Genomic DNA, 20,857 nt, shown 5'->3' with positions numbered 1-20,857 from the left:
TTTGAAATTTTCGCTCCACAGTGCTCAAACGGTTCCAAATCGGGTCCTGATTAGTCTCCCAAAATTTGAACTCATTCGATAAGAAACTGACTTTGCACAAACCATTTGAAGTTTATATGGAAATTACTATAGGAAAACCAAATTTTTTGTTCATATCCATCTAACAATTTACCATATCGCTCTGCTTTAAAAAATGATGACTGAGCTCGTAGAAAATTTTCTCAGCTACAACTTTGTCCTTGACCACTTTTCAAAATAATGTAAGCATCAAAAGTTATCAATAATTCAAGCCACTAATGTCTTACGATTATGCTCAATCAACTGTTCAGCAGGTGTTTCTGGCGCTTGCATTGGTGTTTCTGGCGCTTGGAATAGAGCACAAAAATCATGGCTACTATGTCACACTGCAAGATACAGTGTTGCTCACAAAACAGCTGCTTGATCATGCCATAAGATTATCAATCTCTTAAACAATTAATAACTATTTTATTTGACGTTTGGCTCAACAACTATATTCTGCTAAGTTGAAGCTGAGAAAATTTTCCATAAGTAAAGCTTTTGAATTTTTGAACAGTGCAATATGGAAAAAGGTAAGAAGACAATGAACAAAAAGTTTTGATTTCCCATAGTAATTTCCATACAAACTTCAAATGGTTTGTGCCAAGTCAGTTTCTTTGCAAATGAGTTCAAATTTTGGGAGACTAATCAGGACCCGATTTGGAACCGTATGAGCACTGTGGAGCGAAAATGTCAAAATTTGCATCAGTCTACTGCCCAGCTACCGTGAAATTGGAACGGTTTTCCGTGTTGACATCCAACGATTTGGTCTTATTGACGTTGATGGATAGACCTGCTTCAGAGGAGCGTTCCACAAGGTCGTCGAGCTTACTCTGCATGTCAGAGCGCCGTTGTGCTAATAACGCAACATCATCAGCCAAATCGAAGTCGTTGAGATGCTCCATGGTAATAGGCTGCCACAGCAACCCACGGTTCGGTACACGGTCAACGGCTGCAACCATGATCTCGTCGATTACGAAGAGGAACAGTAGCGGTGATAATATACATCCTTGCCTCACACCCGCGATTACCCGAATCGGGTCAGACAGATCTCCGTTGTGCAACACTCTGCATGAGAAAGCCTCGTACTGCGCTTCGATGAGGTTAACGATCTTATCAGGGACTCCCTTGCGTCTCAGAGCGCCCCACAAGTTTTCGTGGTTTAGTCGGTCGCAAGCTTTTTCGTAGTCAATGAATACCAAGTACAGGAACTCTGCTCCAAGATGATGCTGGGCGTGATAATATGGTCCACACAGGATCTTCCAGCACGGAATCCTGCCAGCTGTCGTCGGATATTCGTGTATATCTTCTCCTGTATCCGATTAAGGATAACTTCACACAGAACTTTGAGAACAATACACAGTTACATGAAGCCTCGCCAGTTGTCACATACAGTTGGATCCCCCTTCTTGGGGACTTTTACCAAGACGCCCTGCATCCAGTCGGCCGGAAAAGTCGCAGTGTCCCAGATATTAACGAATAGTTGATGCAACATTTGTGAGGATAGCATGAGGTCAGTTTTGAGCATGTCTGCTGATATGCGATCGACCCCCGGGGCTTTGTTGAACTTCATACTTCGGATGGCTGCTTCTATCTCCTGCAATGATGGAGCTTCAGTGTTGACACGAGTAACGCGCCTCACCCTTGGCGGATCATGCCGAGATGTTGATGGTTGGTGTGGTGGATATAGTTGGTGTGAAATAATAATATTAAAATAAATATATAAAAACTTGAGAGTTGGGTCAAGTAATGATACACTCCATTTGAGTTGCACTAAATTAGCGTAAAGCATGACAGATGTGAGGGGAAATACTGGCAAAGCAAGCAGTGCTGGATTAACGAGGAGAAAATACGGAGGGTATAAATATGAGCTATCTAAGCTCGTGGAGGACACGCACTTCTATCATCGAGGCCGTTAGTGTGGAGGTGGAATCACCAACTGGAAACGTCCGGTTTGTCGCTGTTTACTGCCCACGCCAGTGCACCGCCAACAATGGACTAGGAACTCAATTCAAGAACGACCTGACCGCCATCACCCGTACTAGCTCCCGATTCATCGTTGGGGGTGACCTGAATGTCCGCCATGAAGCTTGGCGGAACTACCAGAGGAACCGGAACGGATGTCTATTGTTCGACCACGCACAACATGGACTGTACACTGTGCAATTTCCGGTCGAACCAACTTTCATCTCTCCGGCGGGAAATCCCTCCACGCTGGACATTTTCCTGTCAAACATCGGACTATCCAAGCCGGAGGCGCACAACGATCTCAGCTCCGACCACCAACCGGTGGTGACTGAAGTCGGTGTCAACGTGGTTCCTGCTAGAAGCTGCCTGCGTAAAGACTACCACCATGTCAACTGGGTGCAGTACGGACGAATGGTGGACATCGATGAAAATCCACTGCTCGACACTGTAGCTGACATCGACCGGGCGTTGGAAGGACTCCAACAGGCCATATCCGTGGCTGACGAGGCGTGTGTTCGACAAGTTCCTGTGAGGGGTAAGTTTGTTGCTATTGATTCCCACACCCAATTACTTATTCGGTTGAGAAATGTTCGTATACGCCAGTTTCAGAGGACTGGAATGAAAGTTTCGGGCGTGTTGTCCAGAATCTGGACGACCGCTCCAGACCATTCTGGAAAGTAGCCAAGGTCCTGAAAAATCATCCCAAACCCGTTCCACCTCTCAAAGTCGAAAATGATGACGATCGGCTTTTAATGACCCAACAGGAGAAAGCAAATGCGACCGGCAAGCATGTCGCTTCATCGCATTTGCTTGGCTCGACTATCCAAAGTCCGCTCGATGATCAGGTTGCGCAATGCGTTCAAAACCTAGATGTCTCCCCTTGTGTCGTGCCTCCGGCGGATATGATAACAGTACAACAGATTTGCTCAGCGCTGAAATGCACCAAGAACATGAAGGCTCCCGGGTTTGACGGTATATTTAACTTGATCTTGAAGAGACTCAGCATGAAAGTGCAGTCTCTTCTAACCGCTATCTTCAACAGATGTTTGGAACTGCACTACTTTCCAAGCATCTGGAAAATAGCAAAAATCATACCAATCCGCAAACCCGGTAACGATCCAACATTGTCTTCAAGCTACAGACCAATCAGCCTCCTTTCAGCGCTGAGCAAATTGTTCGAGAAACTCATTCTCAATCGTTTGCTCAAGTTTGTCGAGGAAAATAACATTCTCCTTCCGGAACAGTTTGGGTGCAGAAAGGGGCACTCCACCAATCACCAGCTAGTGCGGGTGATGAATAAAATCCGAAGTAACAAAGCTGTATCCAAGTCCACAGCCATGGCCTTGTTAGACGTTGAGAAAGCGTTTGACAATGTTTGGCATGATGGACTTGTGTACAAGGTTTGTAACTTCAACTTTCCTTTACATCTGGTTAAAATCACCCGTAAGTATCTCGAGCAAAGGTCGTTTAAGGTATCGTTGAATGGTTGTCTTTCCGACACGTTTTCCATCCCAGCAGGAGCCCCGCAAGGCAGTCTGCTGGGCCCCTTGCTTTACAGCATTTATACTTCCGACATTCCTCCCCTCGGTGACGGTTGCGTGTTTTTCTTGTTCGCAGATGATACCGCAATAGCCGTTAAAGGAAGGATGCCTCGCGAAATAACGAACAAACTTCAACGATGCCTTAACGCCTTTGCTGATTATGCCACCACGTGGAAAATCAAAATCAATGCCTCCAAAACACAAGCGATCATGTTCCTCCATCGGCAATCGCCCAAACTGAAACCGGCTCCATCTTGTACTGTAACCATGAATGGCACAAGGGTTGAGTGGTCTGCCGAAGTAACCTATCTCGGGATGTTGTTTGATGAAAAGCTCCTCTTCCGTGCGCATGTAGAGAATACTGTAGTTAAGTGTTCTGCCTTGGTTAGGTGTCTGTATCCGCTGATTTGCCGCAGATCCCGCCTCTCAAGGGTGAACAAACTGGCCGTCTACAAACAAATCATAGCACCTGCGATCCTCTACGCAGCTCCGGTGTGGGAATCATGTGCACAGACTCACAGGAACAAAATCCAGGTCACTCAGAATAGAGTGCTGAGGATGGTACTTGATCGTCCTTTTGACACTAGAATAACAAATTTACACGAAGAGGCAGGCATTGCCAAAATAGATTCCAGAATTAACGAAATTAAGACTAAATTTGCACAAAAATGTAATTTATCAGAACATGCTTTGATAAGCAATTTGTATATAGTAGATTAGGTGTACATAGTAGTTGTAGGTTAGTTGTAGTTGTAAATAGTAGTTATAAGTAGTCTCCTTTTTCCAATGCAAATCAAACCAATCCCACCAAGGTGGTCATTCTCTAAAACAGGCCTGATAGGACTAGGAACTGTAATTAATAATAATTGAAATTTCACAGGAACTAAAGTTGAAAAGACGCATCTGTGTCACTTGATAAGTTATACATGTTTGTTTAGTCTTTATTATAGAGATTTTTAGCCTGGGGCTAGTTCATCTCTTATAAGTTATACATGTAAACCACACAAATTCAAGAAATATAGATCATTTAAAGTCAAACTCGTGGAGGACATTCTTGTAACTAACTTTGGCAGCGATGGACTCAGCAGCAGCAGTAGCAGCAGCAGAAGCAGCAGCAGCAGAAGAAGCAGAAGTAAGGCAGTAAAAACATCAGCAGCAGCAGTAATGGAAGCGGAGCAGCATCACTGATTTGTACCTGATTAATGGCTTGCTGTTTGTTCAGACATATGGCTGAGGCTGAAAACCTCGGTCAGGTCACGACAGTTGGTTGACCGTTGAAACTTCGAGAAGTTGTTCAAAGTGCTCAAACCAACGTTTCAACTGGTCTGTGGGGTCGGTGAGCAGCTGTCCAGTCACGTCTCTCACAGGCAGGCATGGAAAATCATTTGCATTCATTTCGTGCATTCATTTACATTCATTTGCCTCTAACTTTTTTCTTCAACAGCATTCCGCAAAATGATGTATAGAGCTTTTGTAGGTTTTGTTATTAACTACAACTTTTGTCAAAAAGTCAAACCCGTATCTCTTATGCATGACGAAGCAGAGCGGACAGAAGCCACTACTGTTTTTCAGTGAATGTATTTTACATTCACTGAAAAACAGTAACAAGTTCAACCCGCTCTAGTTCGTGATACATAAGAGATACAGATTTGAGTTATCAGCAAAACTTGTAGCTAATAACAAAACCTACAAAAGCTTTATACATCATTTTGCGGAATGCTGTTGATGAAAAAAGTTAAAGGCAAATGAATGTAAATGAATGTATGAAATGAATGCAAATGATTTTCCATGCCTGCTCACAGGCATCCTTGGGTTCATCCTTGCCCCGCTCAGGCGTCATGAAACATCATAGAGGAGGCGGATATCACCAATTGCTGCGGCTTTCTCCCCTTCATCAGCCAGGGAGTCCACCCACGCTCGCTTGTCCCGTATACAGGAGCGCTTATCTTCCCTCTCTAGAGCCGAATACTGCTGACGGACCTCGTTCTTGGCTCCTCAGGTCCTTGCTCGCTCTATCGCGGCTTCTTTAGGCTTTAGGTTCAGTAGGAGCGGCAAAATTGCTTAGGTTTTACAAAACTAAATGTTACTTAACGGCTAGCTCGATTCGCTCCTCTGCGTTTTGTATTTCTTATATTGAATCGAATTATGGCAACTTTCAACCATGATGAATTTGTATTCGAAAATCGTTTGATACATAATGCCGATAGTACAGGAATGTTCGAGTTTGATTTTCGAACCTTCACTAAGGGTCGATTTCTTTATCCCCAGGTCTTAAACCAGGTATATTCTATAGTTAAACCTGGTTTAAGGTTTAAGCGGAAGTGAAGAAACTGGATATAAGAAGCTGAACAACCACAGACGAACCGACATGATACAGGAGCACATGCTTAATTAAAGTCTTCAAGCATAAGGTTAGCAAATACTCTTGCCCACTGAGTTTAGGTATCCCTTACATTGAGTGACTATGGAGTTGCCTGATTTTAAACGCAGTTCACATAATATTTCTATCGTAGTTTTCTACGACTTTCAAGAAAGTTCTGTTACATATCAGTCTCATATGTATTTTCATCAATTTTGAGTTTACGACGCTATCCACTTTCAACTGGCATCATATTATGTGAAAATCTACGGGCTTTGAACGTGAAAAATATGAACACAACATTAAGTCAGTTTGTCCCATCAAGAAAGTAATCGCATATCAGTCCCATTCTGAAATTTCATCGTCCAGAAGTCAAGTTACAGTTCTTCTTTTTGATGACACTTCATTCATATTAACGGGGTGCATTTTTAATATGAACTTCTAGTAACCCTATCATCAGTAAAACGTGTTTCTAGTAGCCTTTACTATAAACGTTCCTTATGACCGACAATGCCATTTTACATCTTCATATCGCCATTTTGAATTCAGCCTTATTTTTGAAAAGGGCATATAGAAAAATATCAAGCTTATCTTCATTCTTATCTTCATTATCTTCAGAAAAATTTTACTCGAAAACTGTTTGTCTGATCGGTTTGGTGTTTTGAGCAATATTGCAGGTAATAGATGAGAATATTTAGCCGGCGCCGGTGGTGTAGTGGTAAGCGTGACTGCTTTCTAACACCCCGATGAGTCTGGGTTCAATCCCAGCCGAGGTCGGTGGGATTTTTCTGAGGCATAAAAATCTCTGGTCACGTCTTCCTTCGGAAGGGAAGTAAAGCCGTTGGTCCCGGCCCATGTGTGTTGAATGGGTGTGATATGCTACGCAGGTGTGGAAGCTGCCTTCCTGCACATTCGATTGCCGTCAATGGATGGCAATCGATGTCCGTCGGTGATTGGCACTAGATTGCGGAACAGAGACCGACGTTAAATAAAGGAAAGAAGATGAGAATATTTGAAAAAAAAATATGCGTTCTTAAAAAACTTACCCAACTTTTTTTAAATTTCAAATAAAGTCTTAAAAAAAATTTCTCAAAAAAGGAATCATTGTATTTTTTTTATTTGTTGATATACTCAAGTTTTTGAAAAAATAATATCCAAAACTTAGTCCAATTACTTTTTCGAAATTACACTAAATTTATAATACGAAAGCTCTCAAGTAATTTTTTTCTAAGTCGCACCGTTTAAAAGATGTAGCGGTTTGAAAGTAGATATTTTTAAAATGTTGGTAATTTTTGGACATTTTTAAATGTATTTCGCGGTTCTCCAGTTCCGAAATTATTTTTTTCCGAAGGACAAAAAATCTCTACAATAAAGAAAAAAATAAAGAAAAAATCCTACCACTACGCGCGGCCGGTGTTAGACTAGTACATAGACAACCCACTGAACTCGCCGGAACGCCCGATTGAGAAGTTTTTTGCCATCATGAATGCCAGACTTCGTAAAACACCTAAGGTGTTGGAGGACGAGCTGGCTTTGAAGAAACAGTGGGTAAAAGTATCAAAAGAAGTCGGCCCCACTTATGAGTGGTGTCAACGGCAAAGTGCGGGCATTCGGTTATAGAGCGGAGATTCAATAAAGCAATTAAATAGAAACCCTAATTATAATGTTGGAGTTTATTCCATGAAGTTTGAAGAAAATCCGAATTGAGATCAGTTTTTGGTGACCATTTTTGTGTGTCTCACTTTTTTCGAGTGCAGTCTTTAACAAAGGATTTCCTTCAGTTTTACTAGGATCGGTGAGTGCATCTACTCAAAAATATCAACATCTCTGATCATGCCGGGAAGTAAAGCCGTTGGTCCCCGGTTCATGAGTTGATGGCTCTATAGGTAGGGTCCAGGTGTGGGAACTGCCTCCCTGGCGTCGGTAGCATTGGTGCTCAGCACGGAAAACATATCAATTTGGAACGAGGATAGAGCTTTTGAAAATAGCTAGTACTATCTTTACTAAGTCTAGGGTCTAGGGCAGTAGATTCCTTAAAGCCGGTATTTTATTCGATGTTGTTACAAAAAAGGATATCGCTGACCGTAAAGTCCAGGGCCAGTATAATACTGGGATACAGTCCTAATAATTGGCAAAAATTTCGGATCATATTCATGCCCAAGGCTGGAAAACGTGACAGGACAAGTCCCAAAGTATACAGATTAATTATTCTAAAATATGTTATTTTGAAAATGACTTAAAAAATCATTGATCTTCATATCAAGTTCACATATTTGAACAAAAGCAGCACTTCATACATTGATTTCAAAAATAGAGTATTTTACCACAAGTTTTTCGATTTTTTTTTTCACGACCCCCATCCCAGCCACTCTGTGTCACGCCTATTATCATACCAATTACACGTACAGTAACATATTCCAGGACCCCTTCCCCCCTCAATATTGGACGTCATATTTGAATCGCCTCTATGTCAAAATTTCATTGTGTGATAACTGCAAGTTTCTGCAGAGCCAAGTTTTCAAACACCGCTAAGTGACTAATAAAAAAAACATCATTATATGTACTACGATTTGAGGATACTCCTACTGATCAAGCAAAACAGAAATGCTGAAAGGTTCTTGTCAACATTCCACTTTTCTGCACAGTTGAAAGTTGTAGGGTTTCATTGAAGAATCAACGCTCATTATGGCAGCCTCAACAGTAGTGCATACTTGCCTGACTTGTTCGCTCTCTTTTAGGACAAGTAGCTAATGAATGAAAGGCCTACTCGAAGCAGAGTGAAAATCTGCTGCAAAGGACAGTTTAAAAACTGCTTGACCTGCTTTTTATCAATGACATTGCATTGTTATGTTCTTCCTTTAAATGAAGCATTCATCGTGAAGAGGTGTAGAAATCGTTTTTCGTTCTTGGGCTTCATCAACGAATTTGTATGCCGAGGAAACAATTTTGATTAATATATCAACTTCAAATTCAGTTTTTATTCATTTCGAATCTATTAATACACACATCACTGTTGTCTCACACAGTGTGAAATCTAGTCCACTCAAGCCATCGAACATCATTTTTTCAACGTTGCTTTTAACAGCCGCGCAGAAAAATGGAAAGATAGTTTTCACGGCTATTTTTGTGAGGGGAAAATAAATAAAAGTTTAATCCTAGTTCGGAGCGAGCAATCATTTCAGTTTGCCGTTGCATTTCTCCACTATAGAATATCGATTTCCCGATGCTAGACGGACACCGTGAGGATGAATTCGACCTTGGAAATGGAACACTGTTCTGTTGGCTTCTTCAACTTTTGGTCATCTGATTCCACCACAGCCGTTCGTCATCGGGTGGGTGGATGTTGGGTCGGCAAATTGGATCATATCGCAACGGTTGCTATTGTAGGCCATTGTTATTGTTGAGCGACACTATGAAAGTAATGTGATGGGGAGCATCATCCAACTCAGACACGGCTGTTATCGGAGCCTTTTATTTTATTCGTGAGCTTCATCCATCACACGATGAATTTCTAGAGTTCCATTTTCCGCCCATTTTCAATAAGATCTATTTGTTTGATGAGTTTCACGTTTCATGCCATGCTTGATTCAAATACATGAGCCAGACGAAGAACGGCGGATGCCCGTTGATATAAGCATACGATATTCAGACACAACCATTAGAACAGTGCACACTCTAAGCTACGATTACCTAAAATTATCGGAATTTTTCACAGATAAAAACCTTAACTTTTTCTTAAAATAGGTTATTTTTTACCATATATTAGGACATTTTAACGTTAATTTTGGGTAATCCATGATTACCGATCATTTCGGTATGTGCACTTTCTTCGATTATTTTCCATTTTTACCGATATCTACTCTAAACGACTATGCATCTAGCGTGCACAGTGGCTGGAGAAGCCAAACTTGTAAACTTTTTTTCTTTAGTATCTTTGATAGGGAGACCCTTTGATTGGTGGTCGGCAGCGCTGCAAAATCTAAGTGATGGCGTCCTCAGAAATTCACTTTCCCAAATCGATTACATGATGAGCAAACCGATCCACTTTTTTCCTCAGAATGGCAAAAGTAATAGAAGTATTGCAATCAATGTATGTAGTACACAATTGTTCTGAAACTTTCGATATGAAGAAGGCTTGTTGGAATAATGAGAATAATTTGGAATAGTTGGAGTAGTGAATAATAATGAGAATACTTGTCAAATCAAAGAGTGATCTTAAAAATTAAGAGCTCCAGTCAAGGCAAATTTTCTGCAACAACATCAAAATTATTTGTCTTTACCATTTCATAAAGAAGCACATCATTTTGTGTAACGTTTTTGTTCTTAATTAATTTTAAATAAAAATACGAATATAAACAATCAATAGCAGAGTCACGATTCAGATTCACCCAAAATTCAGCTCCGCGAGCCTTGCTGCGTGCAAAATTTACGTAACTCATGTACGGGGGAAGAGAAGATCAAGCTTGCATTACATAGAGGGGAGGGAAACCAAAAGTGGACCCTACACGATTGCTTTTATTGACAATAATCGTATTTTCAATACATTGTGTATTGATGGAAAGGGAAACAGAATTCAAAACCGTAAAAGGCCTGGGTTCAATCCCAGTCGGCGGCGCCGGGATTTTTTTAAGCATAAAATCTCTGATCACGCGTTCCTTTGCAAGGGAAGTAAAGCCGTTTGTCCCTGGACGATATGTAGGGTCCAAGTGTGGGAGCAGCCTCCCTGGCGTCGGTACCATTGGTACTCAGTACGGAAAAAAGATCAACGAAAAACAAATCAAAGAAAAAAAATCCATGCGCCTCATGTATCTATTACGTAATAAAACCTTTTCAAACTGTTATTTTAAACTAACCTTGAAAAAAATGGAAGAGGAGGCGTTTAAGTTAGCGTTACATAATTTTAGAGAGGGATTCTTGTCAAGTGTTACTTATTGTTACATAGGGCAGGTCAAAAATCCGGATGTTTTGCGTAACGTAATGCGGTTGTGGTCAATGCACGCCCATTATAGTGCAGTCCTAAGTATGCGCCTTTAGAATTGATAAACGATCCATAAAATGTTGAAAAACGTTTCTTAAAAAACATCCAAATGATCTATTAAACACCAGAGAAAATCCATTAAGAAGTGTGGATGATCCATAAAATATATTACTATGGTCGGTATTTTATGCAAAATTTAGCAACACAATTGTAAAAATGTACCCTTAATTTCTAAAGAATGAGCATTGAAATTGTATGAATTACCCAAAATTCGTTGAATTATGACCTTAATTTTATATAAAATATGGATCATATAGATACTTTGACTATATGTTTAGTATGACTTCTGCGTGAAGTCAACGATTTACATAGTTGAAGATGCTAATTTCAAATAACAGACTAAAGTGGCAATTTTTATACGATAGATGCGGAGATGCAAGTATAAAATTGATAGTTTCGTTGGAGTACTGCAGTGTGAAAATTGCATAGGGGAAACAGCCCTATTGTTGCGATACGTTAGCAGCGTTAGAAGCCTATTGTTGAGTATGGAGGTCTCCATACACAACAATAGGCTTCTAACGCTGCTAACGTACCGCAACAATTGGATGTAATATTAAAAATTATTTTTTGCTGTGTAGGGGAAATGGATGTAATGTCGGCCTAAATGCCCCTAATTTGGGCCCATCCATAAGTTTAGCAAATGAATAAATTTTCAATAGCGACCAAAAATATCTATAAGTACCGTGACAATGATGCGTTCATCTAGATAAAATTGATAAATAGCAAATTTTTAGCGATGGGCCCAATCTTAGATCCACAGGCCAATATTAGAGCCATTTCCCCTATGTAAACAATGAATTACTTGGAAAAAAAGACAACCGATTTCCAATGATGTATTTTAATTTAATATTTATTAAGAATAATTTTTGAAAACAACATCAATCAAGTGGCCACTTTTATTAGACACAGTAAAATGTGCCCTTTTTGCTGCGTTTTCCATCACTTTTCAAATAGCGATTATTTCGGCACGAATATTTGCCTTGAGTTCGTCAATGGTAAGAGGCTTGCTGGCGTAAACTTTGCTTTTCAAATGGAGATCTGGGTGGCCAATGAATATCGCCTTTTTTTGATACCAGACGTCCAGGGAATTTTTGTTGCAAAAACTGAATTCCGGAGTAATTTGAGATTTGGCCGTAATTACATTTGTAAACAAACACGGCAATCGCTGATTTATCGCGAATAAACACGCAATCTTGAAAATTAATAACATAATCACCTAGAGAAATGATTTCTCTATCATTTGGAACAGTTTGTTTACGAGAATGAGCGAGAAACTCCGGAATTGTTTGATTTGCAGTATGGTATGGCGCACCGTTAAGTGTCCAGTCTTTTTTTTCCAGTGACGTCAAAATGCTGAGCGCGGTGGCGATACGACACATTTGGGTTTTAGCAAAGACAACAAATCAAGAAGACTGGCAACACTTCCATTTTCTCATACGAACGCTATGAAACAGGTACAATCGCGTCAATTGCTGCTCAAAGGTAAATGCTTCGAACGAATTTGATAGCAAAGATTACATCCTCAGAAGAAGGGTTTGTGTATTTGCTCATTTTTCTATGCGTTGCTTCCACCTTCACTTAAGTGCAGCGCTACTGTATCTTTCGCTTCGATTCTGGCAAAGTTGCCAGTCTTCTTGATTTGTTGTCTTCGGTTTTAGGCAACACTCTCTCTTACCGCTTTAACCAGTTCATTGGAACGTCTTGGTCGTTAATGAACGACTTGTTGACCACTATATTTTCAAAGATATGCACGTTGAGTGAACACAACTGAGCGACTATTTTCAATGTAAATCCACTTTTTCAGCGCGTTGTTTCGGTGTGACGCGATTCATGGTTAAAATTGTACTTAATGGACATTTCCAAAACTTGTATACTCAAGTCAATTGATTGAAAAATGTCAAAGTTATTCAATGTTTACATAGATTATGGCGCACTCTGTATGTCACCAGTTTGCAGTATAGTTACTATATTCATAGTCTGGCGGATAAAATCTCGGGAACCAATTGAGCTATCAAATAGCGGAACCAATCGAGCAAATCACGACCAACAACAAAAAAGAGTACATCAGCTGTTGCGAACAAAACATCGGAAACCCTTTTCTCGTGACTCAAGGCTCGCCTACGCAAACTAACACCATCTTTGGGTTGGGGGAGAGTTTCTCCTTTCCGATGATGACGGTAATTTGCGTTAGATTGGCGAGGAAAAAATAAATAACGTTTTGTTTATAAAAGTTGATAGTACCTTTTCAATTGTTGGTTTAAAATATATTGAATTGGTTCCGCTTTTTGATAGATCGAAAATCTATCCGCCCGATATAGCGCTATGAATATAGCGACTATAGTTTGCAGCAGTGTGTGGGAGGAAATCGCATGAACTTCCCTAATAAACGAATTCTCATACATGGATGGTATTAGAAATGGTTCAACTATATCCCAAAAGATTGGGATGATAACCTGAATAGATTGTCAAGCACATTTTATTTTCTATGCGGGATCGCATCTCAAGTAACATTTCTAGTTTTATGAGGGTTCTGTAGTCCATGATGAAATGTAGAATGCTTTAAAACCTCGATAAAACATGCAATGTTGGTAGGGATGTTTCATAAATAGCTTAACCAACAGACTGGATTGTTTGTAAAAAAAGTCGGACAACATTGATTCGGTTGTCGAAATTGTTGAACAGAGAGATAATACAATCATGGGAAGACCTCATCAAAGATGCAAATTCGTAATCCGAAAATCACTATCAAAGATGCAAACGACAAAAGTTCACGAGTTTGGCCTTTAGAACCACTATGCAATGCTTCAACTCGATCTGCATTGATAGCATGTGAACCTTTTCCTCGCCCAAAATTATATTTGATTAAAGGGCTGTTCACAAATGTTGTCACAAATGACATCAAGATGCCTATCCGAAGTCGATTTGGTTCTAGCTAGTTTTCAATCCAACAAGTAGGCTTACTCAGATCGGGCTTTTCCGCTGCCGCTGTCGTTCCGCTTCCGCTGTCATTGCGCTTGGGCCTTAACTCTAAGTTTGTGCTATGTAGTACTGTCAGTACTTTATCATAGACTAACACTAAGACCACAGGCTTCCGAAGAAACATGCTCAATCTTCTGGCTCATGAACTACCAGGCCTTCGGTCCCAAGCTAATTGAAGCATCCCTCGAAACTTAGGAAAATGCACGTACCCCCCATTAAACTCTGTCAAATTTATAAGGCGAATCAAAACAAACACAAACTTTGACAGATTTTAATACAAAAATGGGGTGCGCTCATAGATGTACTTGAGATCAATGGGCGCGTCAAGTAATGAGCCAATTTAAAATCGTTAGTTTCGTATTTATTATTGACTTTACCGTATTTGCTATAATTTTAATAAGTAAGAATGATCAGATCTCACCATAAGTGAATGGATTCTGGTTTATATTTTACTCTTGGTGCAATGCTGTTAGTAGTTGCGAGATCAAAACTGACAGCATACGATAATGCATGACAGAATATCAGCATTGGTTTAGTTCTATTATTTATGATTATTGCACTTCACAGCAAAAACTTTCAAAATTTGCATTTGACACTTTAATGTATTTTCTGCCCTTAGTTGAAACAAACAGCAAAAAACATTTACTTTAAATTGATTTACTTTTTTTATGAACAACGATATAAATTTACATGATAGTGTAAATTTCAACTTTAAATGAATTAAAGTTCAGATAATTAAACGTGTAATTGTATATATTTAAAAAAAACAGCGCCAGTTGATAGTTGAAATTGATGGGTGAAATTTTCGCATAAATCAATTGATGTAGTCTTTTCTTTCATATTTTTGCTTTAAGTAGTATTCAAAACATTCTTGAACATCAGAAATGGTATAAAATTTGTAAGAATTGTCCCACATAAGCCAATGATGCCTCTTACCCACAAGTTTCGTTTACAGCAGTGTGTGTTATTTGAATTTTTAACAATATTTTCATTGAAAATAAAATTATTAAAACATTAAATTGATATCAACTGAAAACCGAATGCTTGTTGATGTATTTTTCTTACGTCAGATGATGTGTGCTTGTTGTGTTCCAGTTATGGCTATACGTTCGTATTATAGTGTGTTCCAATTATGGCCTATGTAATTCCCATAGTACATAATTGGAACACGCCATAATAGGAAGGAACCGTGTCACTATTCAAGAGAGGTTCAATGCTATAAATGAAGTATTCAATTATTTGGGAAGTTTTGTTTATACCTGGCCCTATAGTTGTCAGGTCCCTTTTAAACGCCACCAGTTACATAACATTAATGTTAGTTGAAAATATGTTTAACTAATTGTAATCTACCCCAGTTTATTTGGTATCCATAAGTTTTCCTCCATCATTAGATAGTTGTATATCATTTGGACATTCATTATGTGCTCAACTTGATAACGCATGGTAGATCAATAACTATTTAATAACTTTTAATTTGCACGATTAACACATTTCCAAAAAAGCAAGAAATTTTATCGAAAGGTCTCTCTAGCTTATGTGGTTCACACATAATTTAGAAACGGACAACAAAATTGCTTGTTTCATTAACATTCGGTTTATACGTTCTGTTTAAATTATTCGCCATATTGAAATCCCATAATCTAACAATGTCGCAATTGTTTTCTTTATCTGTTCAACTTCATGAGTTTCTTTAACTATTTTCTTTCACTGGTTTCTTTCTCTACCTTCTTCTAATTTCAGTCCCTAATCGAATATATATAAATAACGAATAATTTAATAAAATTACACTAAAACCTAAACTCGGTCTGCCTGCCCGTTGGCTCCGTGCCAAAATTGTTTCCGTTCACGGAACAATGGCTCCCTTCAAGCTCAAATTCCGCATGGGCAGTGGTTCGTCCCGTAGCGCCTCGCAGGAGCAGGATGTCATAGTAGACAGTCAGGCTAACCAAATCGTTTCAAACTATCTAAACAGTAACAGTTTGGGTGCTGGCTACGGCAGTAGTACTACCCTTGACTCCGAACAAAATAACGATAGCTTAGTTTCGATGAACAACGACCAGCGGGCCCTCATCCGGGACCGAGACACATCCGATGATAGACTAGGTAAATCCATCGTGGGATCTTGATTTTTGCTGTATGATACACTTCGACAGAACAATTATACATCCACTCATATTTGTAACTATCACAAGGATCTGTAAAAAATCATTTTCATTCTAGGTTATATAAATCCATCATTATCCCACACTGAAACCAATACGATACCTTTAAGCCCACCGCCGTCTTACGAACATGTACTAGAGGAAGTAAGCTGCCACACCATTTGCTCCAATTATACATTTTAACCTTAAACATTCCCCCCACCCCGATAGAATCGCCTCGCAGCTCTAGATAAGGAGAATAACAAAACATCGACGTTGAATCTTTCCTCATCCGGCTACGAAATGCTAAGAAACAGTCAACAATCACTGAATGCTGCTGGTCACGAGCAACAATATTGTGATCAGCAAGAGACAACACCAAGTGCAACGAGGAAGCAAGAGTCCGTCGACTCGTCAATGTATTCTTGCAGTTCAGCCACATCCCCATCGCAGGAGAACCTTCTCGGGTGTACCGGTTCGTGTGATCCACTGTTCAATATGACCGCCCAGGAACCGATGGGAGAACTGAGTAAGTGTCATTGTTGTCCATGGACCAGCATGATCTATGTGTTTCTTTTGACAGTGTTGTAAACGTATGTTTACATTACTAATTATTTACATTTATTATTACTAAGCGTTTAACGCATTCATGGCGGGAAACATGAATTTTTGATCGTTGATAATATTTCATAAGTTTCAATTTTTAGGTGTCGCCTGAAAAAACTTTTTTATTTGACTACAGCTCATGAGCTTTGCAATGCTGCATGGATATCTGGATACTCAAGTAAACAGCAAGTGCCCTTTTTGCAGTGTAAGGTAAATGTTAAGCTTCCGATTTGATATTATCCGTATATCAGCACTACAGGGTGCGTGACGAATTTTTGCAGTAAATGGCATATTTGAGAAAAAATACACCAGTTAGTTATTCTAGCAATGAATTTTGTGCGATTTATTTTCTTTCGCAACATATGGAAGTTGTAAGTAAATTTATTCAAAAAAATTGCCTTCCCTTTCGACGACTGTAGTTAGACGCTTCCGGAAACTGCAGTATGCACATTTTAAAATGTTTCGGTCCATAGATGTCATCACTGCCTTGATTTTAGCTTTTAGCGACTTAAGTGTGGTGTGAGGGGTTCTATTGGTATCCCGTTGGACGATGCCCTATACAAAATAATCCAACGGATTGATATCGGGACTGCTTGGGGGGCAAATTTCTTCCTCCCAAATTTACGAAATATTTTCCGTAAGCCATTTCTGTGCTTTATTAGCAGTATGAGCAGGTGCTCCGTCTTATCACTTTCCCAAGCCTTTTTTAATATTATACACTGTTCTTTCAGACACATTTACCGACCGAATTATTTTTTTCGCAACAAAGCGACAACGGTTGACAGATTGTTCTCTTGTTTCGACATCTTTACGTTTACTCAACATTGTTTGTTTAAATCTTACACCTAATAGTATAAGCTATCCAGTGCTGCCAAATATATCTAAATCATGATGCACAAGCATGAGAAATTACTATTTGAAATTTACTGCAAAAATTCGTCACGCACCATGTATATTGCAAAAACGGCAATCAATTACTTGGGTATTCAGATATCCATGCTAAGGTCATTAGATGCAGTCGTGCTAGAAACATTAGGTTATACAGGCAAATGTGAAATCGAATCGAACACCTCCTATTTTATTAAATTAGTTTTGTTTATTGCTTTGTTTTATATGATTACAGACTATGTAAAAATATTTCGCTGAATATCCGCAAGACAACGTATAGTGCACCAAACCGAAGAGCGCTAGTCGGCATGCTTGGCATATACAGTTTTGCTCGCGAACTGCTCATTTGCTAATAACTTTGCACAGAGTTGACGAAACATAGTTCTGTTTGAAGCAGTCAATAGAATAGTGTTTGAGCTTTTTTTTTATACGTAAAAAAATGATAGTTTAATTCTAGTATAAAACAGTATTTGATTTTGCATTGCAAAAATGAAGTGAGAAATGCTCGCCGCACATCTCGGACTTTAAGTGTAAAAATTCATTGGTGTTGATTCAAATGATTAGATTTACCTACTCTTTGCATGTCTACAGTATACTATGATCTTAATCTATCAATTACTTTAAAGAAAACTAAAATTTAAAATTTGAGTGAAAAGTTATTAACAAATGAGCAGTTGGTGTGTACAACTGTGCATGCCAAGCATGCTAGTCGGACTAGCGAGCGACTTCTAACGTCATTATACCATCGATATACATGATTGTAGCATAGAGGTAACTCTAAGACCATAAGGTCTCGAAGAAACGTGCTCAGCTCTGGTACTCTCTTCGGTCCCAAGCTAATCGATGCACCCCTCGAAACACAGGAAAATCCACGAGCCCCTCATTTTATCTGTCAAACTTTCATAGCGAATCAAAACAAACATAGTGTAGTACTAGAATTTTGACTATAATGGGGTACGTTAATCGATTTGCTTGGGACCAATAGGCTAGTCAAGTAGTGAGCCAATTTAAAATCGTTTCCACCGGTTGGTATCGCCAATTTCAAAAACGGAAAGAGTTAAGAACTAAATGATCAACATATTTGTTCTGTCCACTAACAGTGTATTGTCAAGCTTTCGTTCGTGCCTCTAGGCACAGAACCTTCTACTTTTTGTCATGTTCTCCGAACCATTACATTTACTAGAGTTGCAGAAACGTTAATTTTTACCAAGGCCATTGTAGTAGATATAAGTCATCGAAATTTATTGAAGTGCTTTGGTTATGAGATCCAAATATTGTATAGAATAGAGCGCTACTTCGTCGTAATCGCCCATTTCCGTTCTATCGATCAGAAAATAACAATAATATCAATGATTTCACCATGCACAAATCAATAATATGTTTGTTCCGATGCGTTAGCTCATTAGCTACAACATAAACCCGGTTAGAGCGCATTGTATGAATATTTCAAGAGCAAATTTTCATTACGTCGAAAGTAACAAAGGTAAACAAAGTCGAGCTATCAGTGTCAATCGATTCTCCTGCTATTACACTATATACTGCCTGAATATAGGATCACATCCCATTTTTAAATTTATTCGCCAGTCAAATTGCTTTTTGACGTAATCACCTTCCGATCAAAATAGTTTTCGATGTTACTTAAGTCACCTGATTTCTATGGAGATGCCGTTTGACTTAAGTAACAGCGCTGAGAAACCCGTGAAAAATGTACGTTCGTCGTTTCGCTTTCTCATTATTACAGTGAATAAATCGAACTGTTTGTTGCTAAGATCATTTCGGTGGTCCTAAAATGATGAATGGGCTGCACGTAAGGAGACGTAATTGATAATTCTCCCGAATATCCTGGTAAATACACTTTGACTTAAGTAACAATAGGGGCCACCAAACGACGTATAATAACTTTTGACCCAAAAACCAGTATGTTTTAGCATGAAAGCTAGCGATTTGCCTTTGTATGATTAAAACCCTGCTAAATATGTTAAACATTGCTATCACTATGAGATTATATGTGTTTAATTGGAAATAGGAATAACTTTTCGGTCATCAAAACAAAACTTTATTTTTCTCGGATTAGTGCGAATGTTACTTACGTCATATTGAAAATTTGCTCTTGATTTACGCTCATTGTTCTCAAACCAAAAGAAGCGCTCCCTGCGAATCCCCTTTTTATACGTTTATCCGTAGGACGAAGAAAATCTAATGGCGTTTCAATGCGTTAGGACGGAATTGAAACTCGTAGAACGAATTTAGAATCAAGAAGCAGTAGGGGAAATGACGGCTTCGGCATGCCAGACTATTTTCGGCAACCCAAATTGAAACATTATTTTCACTGGATTTTCTTACGAAAACACTTCGCTGAATGCATGCAAACGATTCTTTATGCTTTCAGTTTCAATTTGACTATATTTTTACCACTGAGAAAAAGCAATCTAGCAAGGTTTTTTTTAAATGAAACACACGCACTACAAATTGTAGCTGATTTCGAGTTGCCGATAATAGAACAGCAGATTTACATGCAGTTCAAATGGAACGGTTGCCGAAGAAAAACTGGTTGCCGACAATACTCGCTCTCACTAGAGAAGATTGAAGCTTTGTAAAAGCGTTTCAAAACAGTTTTTGACAATTCTTTCGACTGAAATTGTTAGAGCAACTGGCAGCAAAAGATTGTAAACAAACCAATACTGCATATGTGTGCGTTCCTTAGAGAAAAAGGCTATAGAAAGAAGGTTGCTGCTTAGGTTGCCGAGAATACGTAAATTCCCCTATTAGATTTTAAACAATATCTCAACAATGTGTGGCTTTTTATCAAATCCAACGGTACGTCTGGAAAGGTGAATTAATTTAGAAGTCATCTTTGATAGAAAAATTCCATTTTTAGTTTAAACTCGTTCAGGAAAGAGAGGTAAAGTGCGCGTTGTGCTTAGTAGGATGGAAATTAGATCAAAACTCTAGTGAAGATTGATCTAAAAAACATTGTGAATCCTTGAATTAAAAAATGAGTTCCAGGAAAAGCATTCCTGAAAACATTCCAAGGCTCAGATTTTATACAATCATGGAGAAATTATCTGATCATAAATATTCAAGGTGTCAGACTTTGAGAAAAAATATAAATAAACTGCATTTGAAAACATAATTGAAAGTTCTAAATAAATTTCAAAGAATATTTTAGGAGGGTTGAAAAAACAAATTCTAGATATATGGGGCGATTCCAGCGTAGTGGTAAACATCCATACCTCTCACGCCAAAATCACGAGTTCAAGTCTCATTCCTGGATGAGTCG

At 39.0% G+C, this 20,857-nt stretch overlaps 1 protein-coding gene across 1 annotated transcript in view; it reads left to right on the top strand.

The window, feature by feature from the left end:
- Window positions 1-20,857, top strand: part of LOC135698197 (uncharacterized) — a 33,410-nt gene that overhangs the window by 2,860 nt on the left and 9,693 nt on the right. Inside the window, exons 2-4 of the mRNA XM_065218096.1 lie at window positions 15,683-16,045; window positions 16,163-16,248; window positions 16,315-16,612. Of these exons, the coding sequence (XP_065074168.1) occupies window positions 15,796-16,045; window positions 16,163-16,248; window positions 16,315-16,612 (634 nt within the window). The 5' untranslated portion in view covers window positions 15,683-15,795. The remainder of the gene's footprint in view (window positions 1-15,682; window positions 16,046-16,162; window positions 16,249-16,314; window positions 16,613-20,857) is intronic.

The sequence above is a fragment of the Ochlerotatus camptorhynchus genome, unplaced genomic scaffold (genome assembly GCF_037179485.1).
Source record: "Ochlerotatus camptorhynchus isolate MF236.1 unplaced genomic scaffold, CSIRO-AGI_Acam_v1.1 ptg000083l, whole genome shotgun sequence".
NCBI lineage: Eukaryota > Metazoa > Arthropoda > Insecta > Diptera > Culicidae > Ochlerotatus > Ochlerotatus camptorhynchus.
The sequence above is the reverse complement of the archived record's forward strand: the minus strand, read 5'-3'. Positions and strand labels throughout refer to the sequence as shown.